At 48.5% G+C, this 21,526-nt stretch overlaps 2 protein-coding genes across 5 annotated transcripts in view; one reads left to right on the forward strand and one right to left on the reverse strand.

Moving 5' to 3' along the window:
- Nucleotides 1-550: 550 nt before the first annotated feature.
- LOC119453601 (intraflagellar transport protein 27 homolog) lies at nucleotides 551-2,487 on the reverse strand. 2 transcript variants are annotated; one of them, XM_037715656.2, is made up of 7 exons: nucleotides 2,384-2,487; nucleotides 2,174-2,253; nucleotides 2,032-2,091; nucleotides 1,836-1,895; nucleotides 1,619-1,736; nucleotides 850-959; nucleotides 552-772 (listed from the first exon to the last, which is right to left on the reverse strand). In XM_037715656.2, the coding sequence occupies exons 1-7, from the start codon at nucleotides 2,418-2,420 to the stop codon at nucleotides 674-676; spliced, it is 564 nt and encodes a 187-aa protein (XP_037571584.1). In that variant the 5' UTR covers nucleotides 2,421-2,487; the 3' UTR covers nucleotides 552-673. The 2 variants fall into 2 exon arrangements, with proteins under 2 accessions (XP_049524247.1, XP_037571584.1); XM_049668290.1 differs by lacking the exon at nucleotides 2,032-2,091 and having other exon boundaries at nucleotides 551-772.
- A 150-nt stretch (nucleotides 2,488-2,637) lies between these two features.
- Nucleotides 2,638-21,526, forward strand: part of LOC119453602 (lymphoid-specific helicase) — a 54,807-nt gene continuing 35,918 nt past the window's right edge. For 2 of the 3 annotated variants that reach the window (XM_049668288.1, XM_049668287.1), the window contains exons 1-5: nucleotides 2,639-2,957; nucleotides 5,781-5,987; nucleotides 8,321-8,417; nucleotides 12,473-12,531; nucleotides 14,073-14,186. In XM_049668288.1, the coding sequence (XP_049524245.1) occupies nucleotides 2,859-2,957; nucleotides 5,781-5,987; nucleotides 8,321-8,417; nucleotides 12,473-12,531; nucleotides 14,073-14,186 (576 nt within the window). In that variant the 5' untranslated portion in view covers nucleotides 2,639-2,858. Of the gene's footprint in view, nucleotides 2,958-5,780; nucleotides 5,988-8,320; nucleotides 8,418-12,472; nucleotides 12,532-14,072; nucleotides 14,187-21,526 lie in introns of all 3 variants that reach the window. The other variant, XM_037715658.2, reaches the window with a different exon arrangement.

Consider the following 21,526-nt stretch of genomic DNA (forward strand, 5'->3'; position numbering starts at 1 on the left):
AACGTCTTGCACAGTAGCAGGCTATAGTTGGTGGGAACCAAAGAATTCACTCTCAAATACGCTGTTGCCCAACCCTCAAAGCATGTGTATAGACGCGCCAGCCAGGTTACGCTTGCTCATTTCCGTGACGACGTGGCAGAAGTGAGCTTTCAATATTGGCGTCTCATGGGATCCATGTTTTGCAGTTGTGCACTGAGCAATTTTGTCAGCCGAGTTTGTACCAAGTTGTTAGGTTTGTCGCCAAGTGGTGGCGCGCACTAGCTCAATTCATCCTCTGTGCGCTTCTCTAAATTATCTCTTTCTCTCAACACTTGTCCGTTCTCATTGCAAACAAATGCAGTCGGACTTCTTTGTAACGAAGTCACATTCAATGCGAAAATACTTTGTTATATGCGATATTCGTTGTAATAAAGATGTTTGTCGTGCACTGACATCGGTGATAAGCATTTTAGATTTATTTCCTTATATCCAATAATTTGTTACATAGATATTTGACTTTTAACAGCCTCGTGAATTAACACCCGAGTTGTGTTCCATTTGTTCACCTGGCATCGTCATGCTATTAATTAGCACACATCTGCCTCATTAATGGAACAAGCATTATTTCTTTATTGCCCGTAGAGCTGACTGTGCAAAAAAAGGAATGACATGGCAGTGTAGGCCTGTGCTTGCTTCACAAGGTGTCTTCTTGTAGCTCCCCTTTTTCATTGTGCGTCTTGTGCCACTGGCTCGCGAGATAGAAGAAGGGCTCCTGGACACCTTCGGCTTCCTTCTGCGAGTTGGTAGATTCACGTGTAAGGAAACTTGCAGCATTGCCAAACAGTAATCTCAACACTTCTTTTTTTTTACCGCAGACGACTCCAGGTAGTGGAAACCGATCCGCTCAGCCATGTCCTGACCTTCCTTGGGAGAAACCCTGCGACGTTCCTTGAGGTCTGCTTTCATTCCCACCAAAACACCTGAAACAGTGGGATTTGGGATTTGAGACGCTTGTGCCGGGTCTCTATGAACGAGGAAGAGAGCTCTGTGATTGCCTAAAGTTAAATTAAAAATTAAATTGTAAAGTTTAACGTGTGTACTGAAACTGCACAGCAAGTTATAATAGGGTCACCGTAGTGGAGTGCTCCGGATTCATTTTTTGCTTTCGGGTTTTCTTTATTGTGACCCAGTAAGTACACAAAAACCGCTTTTGCATTTCCCATCGAGATGCTGCCGCGAATCGCACCTGCGACCTCGTGCTTGAAAGCAGAACGCCGTAGCCACAGAACCAGTGTGGGGGAGTTATATTTACCCAAAGTCGAAACCGGAAATGTCGTTTATATCTAACAGTACAAAAATTCACTGAAAATATTGTGATTAAAAAAAAAAAGTCAATACACCGATTATATCGAAATTCCACTTGACGGCACATTCGATATAACGAACATCGTGGCACACGTCCCTCAAGGGTGCTTTGCCGCAGCACCTAGCCGACGCAACCGGTTGCGCCAAGCGGTCGCTTATTGCGTGGGCGCTGAGATGTCAAGCGTGTAATGAAATCTGCAACGCCTTCCCGATCCTCCTCGATTTCGATATTTGTCCTATTCCAGAGGTTTTGCATTTGCTGGCCAACGCTTACCAATTTTAGGACCGCAGGTGCTGTTTTTTGAGAGCCTCGAGGCCCAGGTTGAGACGTGCTGGAACGAAGGCTCGCTACACGTGTCGAACATTATTATGGCCAGAGGTGCATCTGCCCACTGAAACAAAATGAAAGAGCCATTAAGCCTAAATTATGTGTCACTTAATTATTTTAATTGTTTTTTCTTTCTTTTTCTTTTCTTTTTAGCAGTACTCGCCAACTCCTGGACAAAATCCAAGTAGACTTCTTTCCCAGAGCAGTCGTACAGGTAGAGCTCCTGTGGAATAAATCGTATTAGATGTGTTACGCGCAGCCGGATTAAATGCCGTCGTGACAGCGTATCTTCGAAACATATAAGTAGCCACTGTGCGTATATACGCAGCACGATGTAATATGCGAGATGCACTACTCACGACGGCGTCCTTGGTATCCGGTATGTTGACTTTGCCGACCGAAAGCGTCACTCCGGTTGTCTTGCATGTTTCAAAAGAAACAGCGCCAGGTTAGTGTTTCAGTACGTGCTACAGGACAGTTCCATTAGTTTTCTTTGCTCACCATTGAATAGTTCTTTGGAAAATAGCTGCGGTCGTGTAGAAAGACTTGGATAAGGGCCGTCTTGCCGATAGCAGCGTCTCCTAAGGATCATTGATGAAAAGGTAGTCTTTATAGCTACATTTATGCGGGTAAAGCTAATTATTTCGTGTTATTTGCGTTCGAAAAAGTATTATAGTAAAAGAATAGAGAGGATGAAAGGAGTGCGATTACCAATAACGGCGCATTTCACGCGCAGAATGTTGGTCATATTGTTCGCACGTGCGTCGTCTGCTGTTTGTCAGTTGCCATGGTAACAACTGCGCCGCGTTCCAGACGTCAAACTTTCATATAGAAAAACACCCCAAAAAGGCAGTCAGAAATACAAATAAAACAAACTGAATTTGTTTGAAATATTTAGCATCACAAGTTTTTAAATCACATTGATATTATCTTTTCTTTACTTGCTGCCGATCTGTTACCGTCTTCGCGCGTTTTTCGCAGACGGCTGTTGTCACCAGTGGCTGTGTAGTTAGGTTAGTTGGCTGCGTTTTCTACAGCTGAACTATCCAGGCGCGCGCGTTTGAGCGCGGTCTCTGCGGATGAAAGCATCGTGAAGCGTGCCCGTCGATCTTATTTTTTCACTGCCGTCGTCACCACCGCGTGCTGCGTGCCAGTGCACGCGGTGTTCAGGGTCATCGGAGTGGCCATGGCTGCCGCCGCCTCAACTGCTGAGCCGCTGCTCACAGAGGTCATGGTCGAGGAAGAACAGAAACTCTTCGAACAGGCCACAAAGGAAGAAGAGCAGGTAGGACCGCTTTTGCCGATTGCAATTGCCAAACGCGTTTGTGGGAAATGGTGTGTCTACGTCCGGTCTGCTGTGCCGCGTTCGCGCACATCTCAAAACAACCGCGTCCGCATTTGCTCGCGATATTGTTCGTATTGAGCATATATGATAGATTGATAGCTTGGCACGTGTATTTGCATGTTGGGGCATATGTGGTGATCTATTGGCAAGCTGAACTTGTTTCGTGCGTAATGCGGTGGTTTCGTAATGAGCTACTTGTTGGCGCAGCTTGTAGAGCCTTGGAACGCACGTTTTCTGGCCACGTCCTCGCTTTATTACTGCTTTTCTGTTTCTATAAACGGTCGATGCAGGAACAAAACTGGATATTTTCACAGTTGTTAAAGGCATGTGTAAGCGAGGCTCGAGTAACGTTTCGAGTGGTTCCAGGTGCATATCATTCCGCGTGTTCGACTGTGCACGTCTGTTCAAAATGCCCGCGCGTCTGGCACTATTCGACGACGTTTGCGTCTGTCTGGCGGTGTGTATAATTCATGGTGTCCCAAAATCCATTTTCCGGAGCCGTTCATGACAGTTACCATAACAGTTTTGTAAGAATACTGCTGGTGTGCTCTTTCTGGTAGTGAGCTCTGCCTTTATCTGCGTGTATGTGTGTGTTTCAATGGTGTTTCTAATCACTGGCTGACCAACATCGCAGTGCGCGCGTTGCTGACAGAGAAAAACAAAACAAAAAAGTTTAATAAGTACCCCTGCGAATTTATCCGCATGTATGAACAGGCGCTGAATAGCGCGCCGCGCCTGCGGAAGACGCAAAAAAGAAAAAGAAAAAAGAAAAAAAAAAGAAGGAAAACGAGAAAGTAGCGGACAGCGCCTGTCCAAACCTGTTCGCGTCGCGCGCTTAGGAGAATGGCTGCCTCGCAAGACAGCGTGCCATGTGGTGGAGCGAAGCTTACGTGTGACGAGGGTCGTGTGCTGCGAGGTGTATTGCCCGTAATCTGACGTTTTTTCCTATACGTAAAAAAAAAAAAAAAAAAACGCACTCAAAAGGGGAGAGGTGGTCGACAAGTGGTTTCTGATGTTCCTCTCTGGGGCATTTCGAATATATTTTTTTTAGGGAGGTGTTTGCATGGGTTTGAAGTGGCCCTGCCCTTGTTTCGTGACAGAAGAGGGATGTTTGTTAAGTCTTTTAAAAATGAAGGTGCGCTTTTTGGATAACCCTTCACACTACGAAAACAAAAATGATTAGTGGTCACTAGTGACTTGCGCTAGTTCACTAGTAATAAACCAGTGAACATAAACATTCGGCATTCTCTGTGCCATTGAATCTGTGCTGGTATCCAGAACTTGATCTTACTGTGACGGGGAAGAATTGTGATCACCTCAAGACTGTACTCAGACCAGTACAGTATTTGTCAAAAGACATGGGCGACGTTGCCTGCGGCCACCGTGCTGACTACAGGCTGCTTGGGGGTTGTCGTTCTTTCTTAGTCAAGGTCTTACGTGCTGTTTCTCCTTCCAAAATGGAGCACCAGCTAGCCCAGCGTCGATCCCTTACGCTTAGGGGAGCTCCTGAGTTATGTAAAAAGCTCCAGCATCCTGAGGAATGAAGAGAACTCGTACACATTGTCTAGATGTCTAGAGTGTGAAGAGCGACCTGGGAACCGCAGTGCACAGCCAAATGACGCATATGGTGAAGGCGTGTAGTAGATACTTTTGACAAAGGCTGTAGCTTCCTATCTCGGCACATGATTGGTGCCAAATCTGGTATACGCTGTTGCTATAGTTATTGAAAGAGAGAACACCCCTCATAAGTTACAAAAATTTTCAGCAGGAATTCTTAAAAATGCCCTTTGGTTATGAGGCATGTGCAAGAGCACAATGCTTAGTTTGTTGCCTGAAATTTCTGCTGGAAAGGACTTGTGGTGGTGAGTTTGTTCTCATGTGAGGAAGGTGTAAGAGCATTTGCAGCTAAAGCTGAAGTCCAGTGTGACTATGGTAGTCCAGGTGCTACTAAATTAGCAAGGCCCACTGAGCTCCAGAGACACTCCCTCGCCAGCATGGAGTTTCCTACAAAAATGACTTTTGAAAGGCTTTTTCTGGCTTCAAACGGTCTTGTGACTTTGGAGAGTCACCATATTAAAGGAAATATTCTCTTATGAATGTGGAAGTTTGCAATGATAATGGGCATATCGCTAATCAATAATGGGCAGACCTTGTTGTGTTTAGATGTGTAGAAAACTGTGAGTGCGTGGGAGCTTGGAAATATAAGCATAATAGGTGCTATCCAAATCCAGTGACCACGTTTCTCGGAGTAACACGACGCATCTCGTAGGCAATGCTCTTGCGGACTGTATGCACCGCAATCATTTGCTGAGCCAGAAACATGTCATAGCTGCCATGCTTTAGACAACCACCTATAAGTAACCACCTATAAGCGCAAATCTTAGACAAATCCATGTACTAACCATCATTCCCATGATACCTGAACGATCACAAAGCCAGAATGTAATTTTTCTAGGAAACCTTGTTTGACCACTACCTCCCTCGTGACGGAAGTAGTCAAACCTAGATATAACGAACTTCGATTTAGCGAAATTCATGATGTAACAAACTATTTTTATTTGCCCATCTTAGCTCTATTCATTTAACGAAACCTCAATAAAACGAAATTCTCAATATAACGAAGTTTTTCGCTGCAAGTACAACTTCGTTATATTGAGGTTTGACTGTAATTTGAGATTGCTAGGAAGAGAGGATGTTGGACGGGGGGCTGGTGGTGACGAAGGCTAACCTCGGTGCTGTTATATTCCACGTTTGTACATGCAGCGTGCCCTGAGTCGTCAGGAGCAGCAGGCGGCAGATCGCGAGGCGTGCCTCGAGCGGCTCAAGAAGCTGCTGCGTGCCACAAACATCTACTCGCAGTTCCTCATCGACCGCATTGAGAAGCAGAATGCAGAGAGGACTGCCCAACAGCAGCGACATAGCCGTGGCAAGAAGACACCAGAGGGAGCCTCGGCTGAGGAGCAGCAGCAGGTATGCATCAACTTCTTTTAATGCTAAAGCATTATATGCCCCATGAAGCAGAACATCCAGCGTCTGTCCGGCGTTATGACATCCGGCGGTACCAAAACCCACGTGACCAAGTGATGACGTCACGTTTCAATTTCGCTTAAAACCGACCTGGCCCACATCCAAAATTGACATGGCCCGCCCTCAAAATTAACTTTGTGCCCGATTCGAGCACATGACCAAGTGATCACGTCATGTGACCAAGTAAGAACCTGAATTTGCAAGGTCGCATGACCGAGTGGTGATGGGAGGTGACAATGTCGCGTGACATGGAGCTCGATATATTCGCCACGCCCAGAATGCTTTTGCATTCAATGCACGTAAGGAGCCTTAAGTGCCTGTGTAAACTTTTCTTTTCCTTAACCTTCTGTGACTTGAGTAGCGGTCAGAGGGATAATAGCTTTTCAGATTGGTTCTCGTGACCACCGAGTGGCCTGAAAATGCTAAAATTCCGTTTGGGGTTAATTGCCACATTTGTCTGCTTGAAGCAGCAACTCCATGTGCTTGGACAAATCAACTGTTTCCTCACGTTTGTTGTACGATGAGTGACGTATAAACAACTCGCGCACTTGGCCCGTAGATGACATTTATCGACCGACATTTGTGCTTGCCGCCATTGTGGTTCAGACATTGTGGCCAAGTGTTGCTTGAATTTCTGTGCACGAGTTGTCCCCGTAGGGAGCTAGATTCGTGGTTCGCGGTTTTTGGCACTGTCCGGTTCTTCACCGTCACTGCAAGGCAACACAAGTGTAGGGACGATCAGAAGCAAGCGCGTAATTACCGAAGCAGCCCAAACGGATAAGGAAGAGCGCATGTTCATCAGTAAGACATTGATGGCCCTGCCTGACAAGTAACTGCGATTCTTGGGCAGCACACGCAGTAGGCGATTGTGTGATTGTATAGAGTTTCTTAACCCTTTGTTGGACAGCGGGACATATACGTCCCACTTTTCATTTCACGTTCTCGGTGCTGTCACTCTTTAAGAGAGCGCGCTCTACTACATACAAGCAACTAACTCTATCTATTGAGTATACCACAACATTCTGTATGCACTTTTATAGTGTTTCAGCTAAGTGGAAGCACGCAAAAAGACATGTAGCAGTTTTTTTTTTTTTATGTCCGGTTTTCCGTTTTTCTGTGTTCTTGTGAGCTACTTTCAAGCAATCAAAAACTGTCTGGTGAGTAAATCTTGTGTTTCTTGCATTACAGTAACCACTTACAAACTATCACTTATAATTTGTGATGTTTAGCGTGCATAGATAAACGGAACGTTGTTTACGAAAACCAGTGTGATTCACCTGTTCCAGGTTAGCCTTACCGTATAGCGTGCGGGCTGTTCGGTCTGTACTGATTGCTTCTTTCTTTTCCTAAAGAAGAAGCGTCTCACTGCTCAATGAGCACTTTAATTATTCTGGTGCTTGTCAGAGAACTCTAACAACAGTGACGATGAGCATCGTTCGGAGAACCTTCCGGAGGGTTCTCCGGAAGCATCGATTCGCTGGAAACACTCGCCACCCAAACTTGACAGGCACGCGATGGCGGTGCCGCTGGTGGTCAACTAGCAAAAAAGAAGTCCGCACGAAGTATGTGTGCAACGTTCCGCTGTGTGCAACTTGCTTCGCACCATTTCACAAAAAAATTTGAACTGCCTCAAGTGGACAGCAGGACATACGAGTCCCACTTGATCAAAGTGACCTAACTGGAGAGTGGGACATACAGGTCCCACTTTTTTTCTCAGAATAAAACACTTCTCGGCATTCGGATTGGTTTTTATGGAATCATGAAGTGATCAAAAGCTCGCTAAAAATCTCTTACACAATATAACAATTGTTTCCTCGTTGTGTCCAACAAAGGGTTAAAATGTTATGCGAAAAATATTTTGATATCATTCTGTACACTCGGTATATAAATTTCGCATACGTGCCATTAAATAATAGGTTGTAATTAATCAAATTTCAGAGCAATCCTGTTTTTCTAAATGCAGAAGGGTGAAGGACTCTGTGCACGTGCATAACCTCTGCGAAATGTGGCATTTATAGCGCAACATTTTGTTGAATATGATCGGTTTGCTAAGTCGCAAAGCCATTTAAAGCCAGAAGCACGAAGTTTAGCCTAATTGACGTATTAACGATCATTTTCATGCTGGTTGAACTGCCCTGCTCGCAGCTGCCGCAGTCTTTTGTAGGAAACTCTGTTGCCTGAAACGTGCGTTTTGGCAATGCTGGTAAGGACGACTGAGCGTGGTGCCATGCTCTGTTGTGGCAGGACTCGTTTGTGACGTTCTTTTCACCTTGCAGCCAAGCCGAGCCACCAGCAGGTCGACCAAGAAGCAGAGCAGCGCTGAACCCCCAAAAACCCCAAGTCGAAAGAGGAAGGCTTCGCCCAATTCGCAGGGTAAGTTAGACAGGGGCTGGTGCGATAGTGTGAACGTAACGCGATTTAGCGGTAACAAATTCAGGCGGGAGCTAGCAAGTGTCCGAGCTAATTGAGTCCTTACTCTGCAGAGATGCTTGCAACATATTCATGCTGCTTCAGCTGTTGAGAACCAGCTGCTGAGTTTTAATTAATAAGTTCAAATACGTGCCTTCGAGGAGCGACATCAGGTTTTGCTCTCCTCGTAAAGCCAAGCGTACTTTATGAAGTACACTGTTGTAGTACAGCAGAAAGTTGGGCGAGTTGGTTTAGCTTCACAGTGGTAAAAGCATAACTTTAGCACATATGGACAGTCTTCTGTTCATGTGCGTTAAAGTTGTGCTTTTACCACCATGAAACATTGTAGTGTTTCAAATAATAATAAAAAAATAATGATAATTATAATCGAATCTCAATAATTCGAACTTGAAAGGGCCCGAAAATTTGTTCGAATTAAAGGAAGGACTTATTCTTGAATTATTCGTGCACCATAGCATGATGTACTAACATTGCGAGGCAATATCACGTCGTGAAATATCACGGCGCGCAAGTACACAGCGAGCGAGGACCGCGAAACTGCCTATGCTGGCCAACGCTCTCTTCCCAATAACGGGAGAAAATGAAACTTAAGGGCTACGCTGGTGCCGAGTTGGCGGCACGCGCGCCCGCGGAGACTATGGAAGGTGAAGGAGGAGGGCGGCAGGGAAGCGGATTTGGCCTCAGCAACTCCGCCGCTTTGGTGGCTCCCCTTGCCCTCCCTCTCAACTCCCTCGTAACTCCCTCACTTTCGAATGTCTCCGTGCGCACCCGCCGCCGTCCTGGCAGCTTAGCCCGCTCCCTGAAGTTTAGTTTTCTGCCGTTATCGCAGAACGCAATGCGGAAACGGCGACCTTGCCATTTGTGAGAGGGTGAAATTTCTGCTGCGTTATTATTTTTTTTTCTTTGCTCGCTGGCGTTGAGGGGTCTCTCCTAGGCTCTCGCTCTATGGCGGGATCGAAGCAATGCTAGTCGGAGGCACCGCCGCGTGATTTAGCGCGCTGCTGAGAGCATTGTTGAAGCGCAGTATGTTCAAATTAACCGTCGCAAATGCTTGCGCGTTCGAATTACCGGGCGGTTTCGCCCATTGGAACATGCATAACTTTGACAGGACCACAGCGTCAGTTCGAATAAACCGGAAGTTCGAATTAAGCGTGTTTGAAGATCCGACTGTACTTAAATCTCTCGCAATGCAGTTGCCATGTGAAGAGGTCATTGGGTTCTAAATATCATTAAAATCTGACTGGTCTATTTTTCTTGACCCTCAGAAGAAACTTAAGGGGTCAAAATTAATCCAGAGATCCACCACCCCATTAGTGGTGCCTCTCGAAGACTGTGAGTTGCCTTGGAACATTAAACCGCATACCGTATTTTCCGGTGTGTAAGCGGTTTATTTTAATTTTTTTTTAGAATTTTTGTCTGTGTGCCTTATAGAACGGTGCAACTTGCATACTTTTTTTATTTTTCGGAAAAACTGCTGTCAGAATCCAATTTGAGGCTATGGCCACGCGAAGCGCGCTGTGTTGACCTCCTCTGACAGTTGCTACGAGTTGTGTGCGCGCTACGGAGGTACCGGGTTCTTCTTGTTAGTATCGAGTTGCTAGTGCCGTGGGAGAACGACGGAGCAGCAACGTAAGCGCCGGCAGGCTGACCGCGCGTCGAAAGACCTCGAAGTCGTCGCATCTGCAGACTGCTTTCAAGATATGGCGCGCGCTGCTGCGCGAACTTCGCAGTTGCTACCAGAGTACAAACCACACCCCCTCCCTCCCCCGCTGCCTTCCGGCTTTCCTCCCTTGTGCGTGATTCGGCTCACCGTCGCGCGCTTTCACTCGCATATACAGCATGCGGGGACGATGTTATCGCCTTTGGACTTCATACAGAACATCGCGGCGACCACGACAGCACAAATGCGCCTGGAGTGTCCATATCATTGCTATTGCAATTATATAGGAATGGCACCCATATGCTTTGGCATGACCCGCGTTCACGAAGTGAAATGTCACTAATATTTTTAAATCGCTGGTCGAATGAACAGGTGTGTCTTATACACCAGTGTGACTGATATACATTTTCTTTAGAAAAAATTGCCATTATGCGGGGGGTGGGGTGCGACTTATAGACTGGAAAATACGGTAATTTATTTAACTGTGCGTTGTTTACCATGTACAGTGGAATCTGGATGATACGAATCTCACGGGGTCACGAAAAATATTCGTACTAGCCGAAATGCGTATCATCGAAACACAATTAAAGCTAGCTAAATTATGGGGGGATGAGGGGATCAGATCGCGAAAATCGCAAGAAAAATTGATTTTTGAAAAGCATGCGTTTTGGTATCTGCAACGCCTAATCTATGCTGTATCAAAATGGTTTGGCTGAAAACGCACTAAAAGTGGCCGAAAAAGATTTATTCGTCAGTGCGCAGGGCGAGAAAACAGCTTTAAATCGCGCAAAATCACCACAATTCAAGGAGACATATCTCGTATTTCCCACCACCGAGCGCCGCCATCTTGGTATCGTTCGAAAGCTCAAAGTTTCGCCGTTCCGCTTCTCAACTCGTCCGTCGTCGCAATCTTGTAACAAATGCGCAAACTCAAAAGAAGCGCGGTTCTGCGATAGGTAGTCACACGGGCCCTCCGATGAAAGCGGGCCTCCGATTGGCTGCCGTGCTGAAAGGCGTCTCTCCATTGGTTGCTGCTGTGGCAGGGGCAAGATGGCAACCGCAGTTGTCTGCTTCGTAAACCACGCCGGCGTCTTCACTTGACACGCAGAATTCGGATTACTGAGAGCTCCCAGATTAGCGATGGATTGTCGCTCGCTGGAGAAGAAATTTTGGACGAAGCATGCCTTCGGAATACGGAAGCGCAAGCCTCCTACGGCAAGAAAAATACGGCGATTAGCGGGAGAAGCGGAGGAGCACCCGACTGAACGTGCCGCGCTACCTTGCACCGCTGATTACGTGCCGCGCTATCTTGCACCGTGTAACTCTAGCAGCGAAACCGACAATCGCCCTGTGCCATCGGCACCGATAACGCAGTCGACGGAAGACGCGCCAACGGAGGCTCCCACGCCTCGGCGTACGGCCGCGCGAATCAGCCGAAATCGTATCTCGGTAGAAATAGCTAGCTGCGACTAGGCAAAATGGCGCAAACACAAAGAACGCGGCCCGAAGCACTGCCGCCACTCCGTCCGATGGGCGGCCGCCGAAAAGGAGCAAAAGCAACAAAAGCGCCACTGTTTCAAACTCTTCGCGCCCAGTCGCGGCCTCCGCGCTGTCCGGCGCTGCGTCCGCGCCTCCGCACCAAAAGAGAAAGGAGAAAGCGCGTGATTGCGCGCTATTCTCTTTCGCGGCCGTCGGTGGGGCGGCGTTTATTCGTATCAACCGACGCGGGTTGAAAATCGATTCGTAACAACCGTACTCTGGCACGTTGCAAAGTAATGGGGCACGGCCGGGACCACAGAAAAATTGTATCATCCGGAAATTCGTATTAGCCGTGATCGGTATCATCGAGATTCCACTGTAGTACTACAAAGAATGGGATACGTGTGATGACAATGGGTGCTGCAATGGGGTTGTGCACTCTTCGTGTGCAGTGATTGCTTTTGAAACTTTTATGCATGTTGTAAGCATTTTTTTTTTATTTGTAAAAACTAGTTCACGTTGGGTGTTTGTTCTGCTTGAATTTTTGCTCTCTCCTACTTGTATGCTGCACCGGTAACCACGTTTCACAATATTGCTGTAATCCATCTAGCTCAGGTTTATTTATAATAATAATAATAATAATTATTATTATTATTAATAATAGTGAGGTGACCTAGTCATTTTGAGTGGTGATGGCCGCTTTTCCTTGTACAGAAAAAGAGAGAGAAAATGTAAATGTGCGTAACGGCATCAAATAGGCTGAAGGGAGTAGCCCTTGTCAGGTTGTGCTGCTGACACTGTTATAAAAAAAAAAAGGCGCCTATTTTGTTCTCTTTTTCTCCCCCTCTTTGGCGGGCAGGGACCAAGGCCAAGACGGCTCTGCTGGACCTGGCAGCTGCTACCCCACCGTCTTCTCAGGTTAGTTCTTGTGGATTGCCACACCTCATTTGGCCTCGTTGCGTTTAGTTAGTGAAGTCGAGTGCGCCTCTACAATGAAATTATCTGTATAATGAAGGAATAATTGTGTCCCGGTTCTGTTGTGAGCTGTGCGGTGTGCGACCTTTACAACTACTAAGTGACCTGCATAAAGAATGATTTAGGAGGTCCCAAGCACTTCCTTGTGAGGGCTCGCTGACAGACCCATCTCAATTGAGAAACGTATTTGGCTGTGGAGCACATTGCTCAGTACTCAGCTTCCTGGCCAGGTAACCGCAGTGGTGCATGTCCCGAAACTTGTCACCTCTGGCTTAACTTGATTGCTCACTCGGCTTGTAAGTTGCTCCTCGGAGTGCAAGCGCCATTTCTGGTGCGTGCTTTTGCAATGGAAAGAATTTAATTATAGCATGTCTTCTGAAAGTGGTGCTCGGGGGGGGCGGGGTCAAATGACTCGTTTCTATTGAGCACGTGAGCTCCCTTTCTGTTGGCTTCTGTGCGGCAAACACATGGGGTGCATCTTCCCAGTGGGTACATCAAGCTGCGGATGTCGTTGTCTCCTCCATAGTCGTTGCTGTGCTGTTGTCATCGTGAATATGTCGCTAACAATGCTAACCGAATGTTGGGCTGATTGAGACGAAACTTTGGATCAGCACCCATCTCACTAAAACTTACTCTATACTCGTCCGCCGAAAATTAGCATGTGCTTGTGTCATATGGGACCCTGCTCATATCAATCTCGCCATTTCCCTTAAAAGCATTCAGAACCGCGCCGCCCGTTTTATTCTGTCAAATTAGTCACGTCATTCTGGCGTCACGTCCATGAAAAGAACACTGGATCTGCCTGACCTCTCATTACTTCGCAAGTATTCTCGTCTCTGTCTTTTTCATAGATTATATTACCCTTCTCTTAAAAAAAACCTTTTCACCACACCCAGTTAGATATCTCGTATCTACCATCAACACAAAATTGAAGTGCCGTCCTGTCGCACTAATTTGTACCATTCTTCCTTTTTGCCATGAACGGCCAATGAATGGAACTGCCTTCCTGCCTCCACAGTCACCATTTGTGACACCACCAACTTCAAGATCGCCGTTCAAAGTGCCTTATAGCTTCATTTTTTCATTCTTGTCCTGTACGGCAAATATTGTATAGTTTCACCACTCCTTTCTTTTGTGACTGCTAGGCATTGAAAGTATGTGTAATAAATAAAAAAATAACAGCTTCTTTGTTGCCATCATTGCGATAATATCGTCATGAGAATATTGCTCCTGTTGTGACCACATTCCAAAAGGAGGGGGGGGGGGGGGCACTGTCAAGCTGCAGTTCTTGTGCCTTTTCCCCGTTACCCCCCTTCTCTCCTTGAGATAAATGAAATGTTGATTGATTGATTAATTCTCGGAAGGCTTTTCTAGCCTTGCCCCTTCCCGTCCATGGTCAGCGTTTGATTCGGGCCTTCTTTTGGGCGGGACATTGAAACTCAGCACAACCTCTACATTACGTGCTTTCTTGCCTTATCTCGCAGGAAGGATCTCCCTGTCGCCCATCAAATGGCCACCACAACCCCGAGGGCCAGCCGGCCCTCTTCACGGGGGGCATCATGAGACCCTATCAGGTCGAAGGATACCAGTGGCTCAAGGTAGGTCTGCTGTGAATTTTAATGCCATTAGCATTCTTGGGTCACTTCACCCACTTTTCGGGGGCTGTCTGCCTGCCTTTCTGTCTTTCTGTCTGTGTCTAACTGTTTTCCCGTCAACTTGAGTCACTGGGAAGTCATTGGCCTTATGGGTAGAGCATAGACTGCTGTACTGAGGCGAACTGAGTTCTAAACCAACCGCCAGTTATTCTTGGGTCACTGCTTATGTGCTGCCCTTCAGTGAACCTCCTTGACATCGATTTGGGCCACTGGGGTATGTGCCACTGGAGTACGTGCCGCTTTTCAATGAACCTCATTGATGACAACTTGGGCAAATACAGTCAAACGCACATATAACGAATTATTGTGTATAGCGAGAGCAAGTAAATCCACTGGAAAATTTTTGTATGCAATTTTTATTTTATATATCGAAATACCTCTGTACAGTATAGACCAATTATAACGTAACCGCTTATAGTGCAGGACCGGATATAATACGGTCTTTTCAGACTCCCATTAATTTTCCCATAGTACTCTATGTATACGCATATAGCTTATAGTGTAGTTGCGGGACATCAAATACTGGTTACAGTGTGGCTGCCTGGAAGTTCGGCAGTCAACCTAGACGGCAAACGCTCCCCTCAAGCCACAAATACTGTATTTACTCGAATCTAACATGCACTTTCTTTTTTCGATAAAACAGGTCCAAAAATTGCATGCGCGTTAGAATTGAGTACGTCCCTAAATATGCATTACCATATAGCCGTCGGCATTTCAAAGTGGCCGCATCGCATGCGTGTCTAGCCTAGCTACTCTCGAGCCTAGCGACCATAACTTCCTCCATGTGCTTCAGTACACGTGCTTAGGCAATAGTCTACCGTCTGTCTTCACATTCCCTGCGTCTGCTCTATCAGCATGAAGTACCGAGTTCATCATGATGCCGCATTTAAAAGGAAAGTGATCATGTGTGCAGAGACAGACTGAAATCGGGCCGCATCACGGGCGTTTGGAGAATCCGGAACTTGCGTTCGGGACTGGCACAAACAGAAGGAGAGGATTTTCACCAGCAGAGGATTTTACAGGACATAATCTGTGACGATACACCTGGGCGATACGATCGCCTTGGCCCTATCTTGAAAGCTATCTGCGACGGGGAAAGTCCGCCATGCTCCGTGTTTTCGCCACTTATAGGTCACGTTGAAGCGAGAGGCATGAAAACACGAAGGTCAATTCGCTCGCCATGCTTTGTCACTCGAGCGTTTTGACAGTTCGTTTCCGCGGTCAACGAGCGAGATGTGTTCATGTTTGCTTGTGCGCGCGTGACACCATGCTTGTTAATTTATTTAGTAAGCAAATATGGCACCTAGAGCACGGTGACAGCGACTGCAGAAATGCACCTGGAGTGTCCATTACACGGTGTTAGAAGTATATTAGGTGTACGAACGGCGCCTCCGGGAAGGGAGAACTTCTGTCCGCGTTTTGTGCAGAGGGCCCGAGATGGCGCCACAGTACCCGTGGCCGAGGCGAGGTACATGCATGGTTGCTACGGGGCCACGAACGCCACTCTAAATAAATAAAAAAGTCGGCCTTCACGCTATAACGAGCCCAAAAACATAAAAAAGGCGAACAAATATGACATTTTGACGATACCGTCATAGATATCTGTTGAATATGTTCAGTTCACCACCTAGAAGGTTCGCGATAGGAGGATGCCTTCACATTCGGACATGTGAAATTGTGCACCTCCACCAGATGTCACATAGTAGTGACGCTGAAGTGAACAGTCGTAAAACTGTGTATGACGAAACTGATTACAGTGGAATCTCGATGATACGATCACGGTTAATACGAATTTACGGATGATACGAATTTTTCTGTGGTCCCGGCTGAGCCCCATTACTTTGCAACGTGCTAGAGACCGGTTGTTACGAATTGATTTTCGACCCGCGTGGGTTGATACGAATAAACGCCGCCCCACCGACGGCTGCAAAAAAGAACAGTGCGCAGTCACGCGCTTTTGCCCTTTCTCTTTTGGTGCGGAGGCGTGGATGCGGCGCCGGACAGCGCGGAGGTCGCGACTGGGCGCGAAGAGTTTGACGCTGTCGCGGTGGCGCTTTTCTTGCTTTTGCGCCGAAGGTTCGTGCGGTCTATCGCTTCAACGGAAACTGAGCGGCGTAAGCACAGCGCATACAAAGGTCAGAGCCGTGTGGAGATCGCTTTCAAGATACGGTGCGCGCGACAACCCCGACAGCCGGCACAGGCGCAAAGTACAAGAACGCATTAGTTGGCAGAGTAGAAGCCGCCCTCCCCCCCTCCCTCCTGCGTTGCCTTCCCGCTTTGCTCCTTTTGGTGGGAGATTGCGTTGCCAGTTACCCTTGCACCCGGTTGCAAGATACGCATTTCGTGCCCCGCAGCACAGCGTCGCCTCCCCCTCCCTCCCTCCCATACCCCCCCGGCCTTTCGCGCAATGGAAGCAGGGCCGGGCTCGACCGGCCCGCCCGGCCGTGACGGAAGTCGCGTTTGCTCTCCGCTCTGCGTTCGCTCTCCATGCGTGAAGGCGCGCGTCCCCCGCGCGAAAGGCGCGCTTTCACTCGCACATACGGCGCGCAGTCACGATTTTATCGCCCTTGGAGTCATGCTCCACGTCTCATGCTCCTCCTCCGCATCGCCTTCTTTGATCTCTCCCGTCGGTGGGCGCACCTCGTTGAGAAGCGTGCTCGTTACCGGCCTTGTCGGCGAGATTTTACAGCAGAAGCCGCATTATAACCGGTATTTCGTCTCACGCGGCTGCACTGTAAGCGGTATGCGTATACATGGAGTTCTATGGGAGGGTAAACGGGAGTCGGAAAAGGTAGCGTTTTAGCCACTTTTGCGCTATAAACAGTTATGTTATAAGTGATCTATACTGTAAATGCTTTTTACGTGCGCGTGCCTGAGTGAGTTCACCTCCGACTCTTTAATTTAGCTAGTTTTAATTGTGTTTCGATGATACGAATTTCGGCTAATACGAATATCTTCCGTGACCCCGTGAGATTCGTATCATCGAGATTTCACTGTATTTATTGGGCGAACCTGTGCCCTACAAAAGCAAGCTACACTCGAAGCACAACGAAAGCGGCGAACACAGTCGGCGATCGGCGAAAATCTGATTAGCGGCGAAACGCGTCGGCTTTCATATATGAGTCATCGAAGGTTCCAGATTAATCCCTGGTACCCGCATGTCTTCCAGAAAGTTCTAGACAATTCGCGTCGCTCATACAATCAGATTACATGAGCGTTGCTGACAAGAGACAACGGATAGAATCATCGATAATGTTCGAGAAACTTCCGATACATGCAGGCGCGTCCTGTGCCTAGCGATAGCGTTTAACAGCCGGTGAAAAACGGTCACCGGTGAAAGGATAAACATGTATACGTGTCAATATTAACATATGACAGTGACGTCATGTCGATATATGACAGAAGTTAGTTCTGTTTGTTGAAGTAATGCTTACCTAGTTAGAGAAACATAACAGATTAGCCGTACTATTACAGCAGCAAAACATAGTGTCGATTGCAGGCTCGAACATTCGAAGCAATTGGCGGTTGTTGATTGCGCATAAAAAAAAATGTGTGATGAATACAACCTGTGTTAATGCTAGCTTGTCGCACATAAAACAGTGAATTTTAGCGACGTGCGAGCAGCTAAATTTTAGGCACCGATGACGCTTTAGGGTATGAAAAACCATCCTGGTTTGGCATCGCAAGAAGGGGAGACATATTTACAGTGGTGGGTATGTGTTTCCGATTCTTCCTACATAGTCGCCCAGAGACTGCATTATTACTTGGTCCTTTAAGGAACACGTCCATTTGGATGTGTGGAGTTTTACGAGCGTAGCCAGTCCACCGCGGTGGTACAGTGGCTACGGTGCTCGGCTTCTGACCGAAGGTTGCTGTTTCGATCCCGGCCGCGGCGGTCACATTTTGATATAGGCGAAATGCGAGAGGCCTGTGTACAGTACGATGTTGGTGCACGTTAAAGAACACCAGATTGTCGAAGTTTCCAGAGCCCTCCTACGGCGTGCCTCATAATCATATCGTGGTTTTAGTACGTAAAACCAAATATATTGCTGAGACGTCGACCGATGTGATGCCTTTATTTCCGAGCAGCCGCCCGAAGCAGAGACGAAGCACCGCGCTAGACAAAAGAGGATGATGAGCCGTATGTACAGATGACGACGACGATATACACAAATAGCGCTCACACAAGATCAGTCGTTTGTACAGATGACGACGACGATTGTGTACAGGTTGTGTACGGTCCGGGAACGTAGGAATCCAACCCTGGCGTCCTGTCTCGCTCAAAGGTGGCGTAGCCTCGCCTTTCACCTGGGTGACGCCCGGGAACGTACGAGTCAAACCTAGGAGCGCTGTCCCGCTCAAAGGTAGCATAGCCCCGCCTTTCATCCTCCTGACGCCGACGGCAGTAGCGAGAAATGTGGCCGCGAATACCGCATTAGAAACAAACCGGGCGCGACGACCGCCACGGAGAGTAGTACGGCAGTGCAGGAGTATTCGCTGCCAGGGAAGCTAGGGGGTCGCGGCCTTCGGCAGGTGGAGACTGAACGGCCGAAGGAGGCCAGGAGGCAATTTCATCATAACTTGGACGACGTGGTCCAGTAGACTTGTCCATTTGGGCGTTTGTCATTGATGCCAGTTCGTCCTTGATGATGTCACGAAGTCCAGTAGGAGCGGGGCGAACAGTCGCAAGCGTCGCAGGTCCCGAAAGATGTCGATGAAGTTCCTCCCTGATGAGAGTGCGCATCAGGGCTCGCAACTCAGCATCACCGTTGAGACGAGGGTCGCAAGAGGCGCGTGGCAGGCGAATAGACTGGAGCGTGTCCAGACGTTGGCATGCTGTGATAATATCACCAATGCAGTTTGGGCTCTGCATGACGAGAGCATTAAAGGCGACTGTGTTGATGCCCTTCAGTATGTGGCGAACGCGGTCACCTTCCGCCATGTCGCTCTGGCGCGGCGGCAGAGAGCGAGGACGTCCTCAATGTAGGATGTGTAGGACTCGTCCTGTTCTTGTATGCGTGTTGCCAGCCTCTGTTTCGCGATTTCGGAGCGTCCGGACGACATGCCGAATATCTGGCGAAATTGCTGGGTGAATGATGGCCAATCCAAAAAGTGACTTTCGTGGTTAAAAAACCACGTCTTCGCAACTTCGCTAGGTAAAAAGAGACATACCGCAACTTGTGCCTGTCGTCCCCATGGTTGACATCGCTGACTCTGTTGTAGTGATCGAGCCAATCTTCCACGTCATCGCCGCGGAGGCCTGCAAAGATGGGAGGATCGCGGTGTTTGGTGTTCACCGTCCAGGTAGGCCCAGCTGGCTGAGCAGTGGTGGTAGCAGCACTGGTGGATGGGTTGGTTTCTGCCATCACCGTGGTAGGCGAGAGCAAATGACGACCGGACTGGAGCTCCAGGGGAATCGGGAAAGTAAGAGGATGTGGTAATCGGAAGCACACTCCACCACTTGTGAGACGTCGACCGATGTGATGCCTTTATTTCCGAGCAGCCGCCCGAAGCAGAGACGAAGCACCGCGTGAGACAAAAGAAGATGATGAGTCGTATGTACAGATGATGACGACGATATGCACAAATAGCGCTCACACAAGATGAGTCGTTTGTACAGATGACGACGACGATATGCCCAAAATGCGCTCACAATATTCTCATTGTTACAAGCGTAGCTCTTGCACGGGGAGAAAAATTTTTGGTCTGACACGGCCATGTTTGGTGGCAGGAGAGTGTGAACGGTCCGCAGGCGCCTTTCTTTTTTTCTGTCTTTGTCAAATGAGCAGGGCAGTCGGGAAACTTCGTCAGGACGGCGTCTTTTGCCAGAGCCGCCTTTCGCGGTGCACTCACAAGAACGTGTCCTTTGTAGACTGCTTCTGACGTCTTCGTCACGTACCTCGGTTCAAAGTGCTTCTCGCACACGTAGTCGGTCGACTGCAGCACGCGGTCCTTGCGCAGAATCGCATGGCGCCATATCTTCAGGCAGTCCGTTTCTCGTGGGGCAGCAAAAAGCGACATTTTTTCAGTGCAGGTCCCGTAGCCAGATTTGCACCGTGGCAAAAAAACACTTCTTGCCCCTTTCACGGCTTGCTCACACGAAGAGCACAGCTTGTCATCGTACACAAAGAATGAGAACAAGGGCGCAACGTGGCGAAAACTGCTTTGACTAGACGGCGACCGCTCGTCCACAAATAGGGGCCGGCTCGCCCGGATGTCGGCCACGTGACCGCTCCTGCCATCTCGCGGCGTGATGGAGCGGAGGTAACGAAGTTCGACGCAGCGAATGCACGGCGGCGGCACGCCGGAGTCGTGAATATCCACACTATAAGCGGCACCGCACTATAACCAAAGCAACAATTTTCAAGGCCCGCACATATGCAAAACATGTGCACCGAGCCGCCAAGCGTATGCAAAAGTCGAGGAAGGCGACTAGAACGCGTGCATTCAATTTACAGTAGAATCTCGTTCATTCGAACCAAATCACGCGGCGGCGCCTCCGACCAGCATTGCTCCGGCACCGCCATAGAGTAAAAGCTTAGGAGAGACCCCCCAATGTCGTGCGCAAACAAAACAAAAAAAAGAGAGAGAAAAAAAAATGCGGCGGAAATTTCACCTTCTCTCAAATGGCAAGGTCGCCGATTCTGCGTTGCGCCGGAACATGCGTGTACGTGCCGACGTCTCAGCCACGCTACCGTAGCCACGCGTAGAAAATGGCAGTGAACCCTTCTTTCTCCTTTATGCTTCCTCTACTTTCTAGTCACGTGTTGACCTTGCACGCTGCGGCTATGGCACAGAGGGAAGCAGCGGCGCTGTCCTAGGCCGGCCAACGAAACTTCCTGGAGCTGGTGCCGGGCCGGCTGGAGCGGCGGCGGGCGCGCACGGTGACAGTCGAAAGTGAGGGAGCTGCGAGGGAGGGTGAGGGGAGCCACCGAAGCGGCGGAGTTGCCGAGGCGAAATCCGCTTCCTTGTCGCCCTCCTCCCTCACGTTCCACGGTTTCCGTGTGCGCCCTTCGCCGTGCCATGCCGGCGCCGCCCGTTTACTGCTGTTATCGTGAAGCAAGCGTTGGCCGGCGTTCGCAGTTTCGTGGCCCTCGCTCGCTATGCGCGCCGTGATATTTCACGACTCGCACTCAAGATTTTGGTTTCAGCCTCACTGGCTGTTCGTTCGCACCACGTGCCCTTCTCCTCCACTTCGTCTCTTTCTTCCTCGAGCACTCCTTGGGGAGCCCGTTGGAGCGGAGCGTTCGCCATCTCCGCTGACTTCCGTACTCCCAGGCAGC

The sequence above is a fragment of the Dermacentor silvarum genome, chromosome 5 (genome assembly GCF_013339745.2).
Source record: "Dermacentor silvarum isolate Dsil-2018 chromosome 5, BIME_Dsil_1.4, whole genome shotgun sequence".
Taxonomy (NCBI): domain Eukaryota; kingdom Metazoa; phylum Arthropoda; class Arachnida; order Ixodida; family Ixodidae; genus Dermacentor; species Dermacentor silvarum.

What these genes read in the sequence shown, in the direction of transcription:
- LOC119453601 (XM_037715656.2), bottom strand. Translation starts at nt 2,420, where the DNA reads ATGACCAACATTCTGCGCGTGAAATGCGCCGTTATTG. An exon ending in CGTGAAATGCGCCGTTATTG is followed by an intron (nt 2,254 to 2,383) that starts GTAATCGCACTC and finishes AATGATCCTTAG; the next exon opens with GAGACGCTGCTATCGGCAAG. An exon ending in TGGATTTTGTCCAGGAGTTG is followed by an intron (nt 1,737 to 1,835) that starts GCGAGTACTGCT and finishes ATTTTGTTTCAG; the next exon opens with TGGGCAGATGCACCTCTGGC.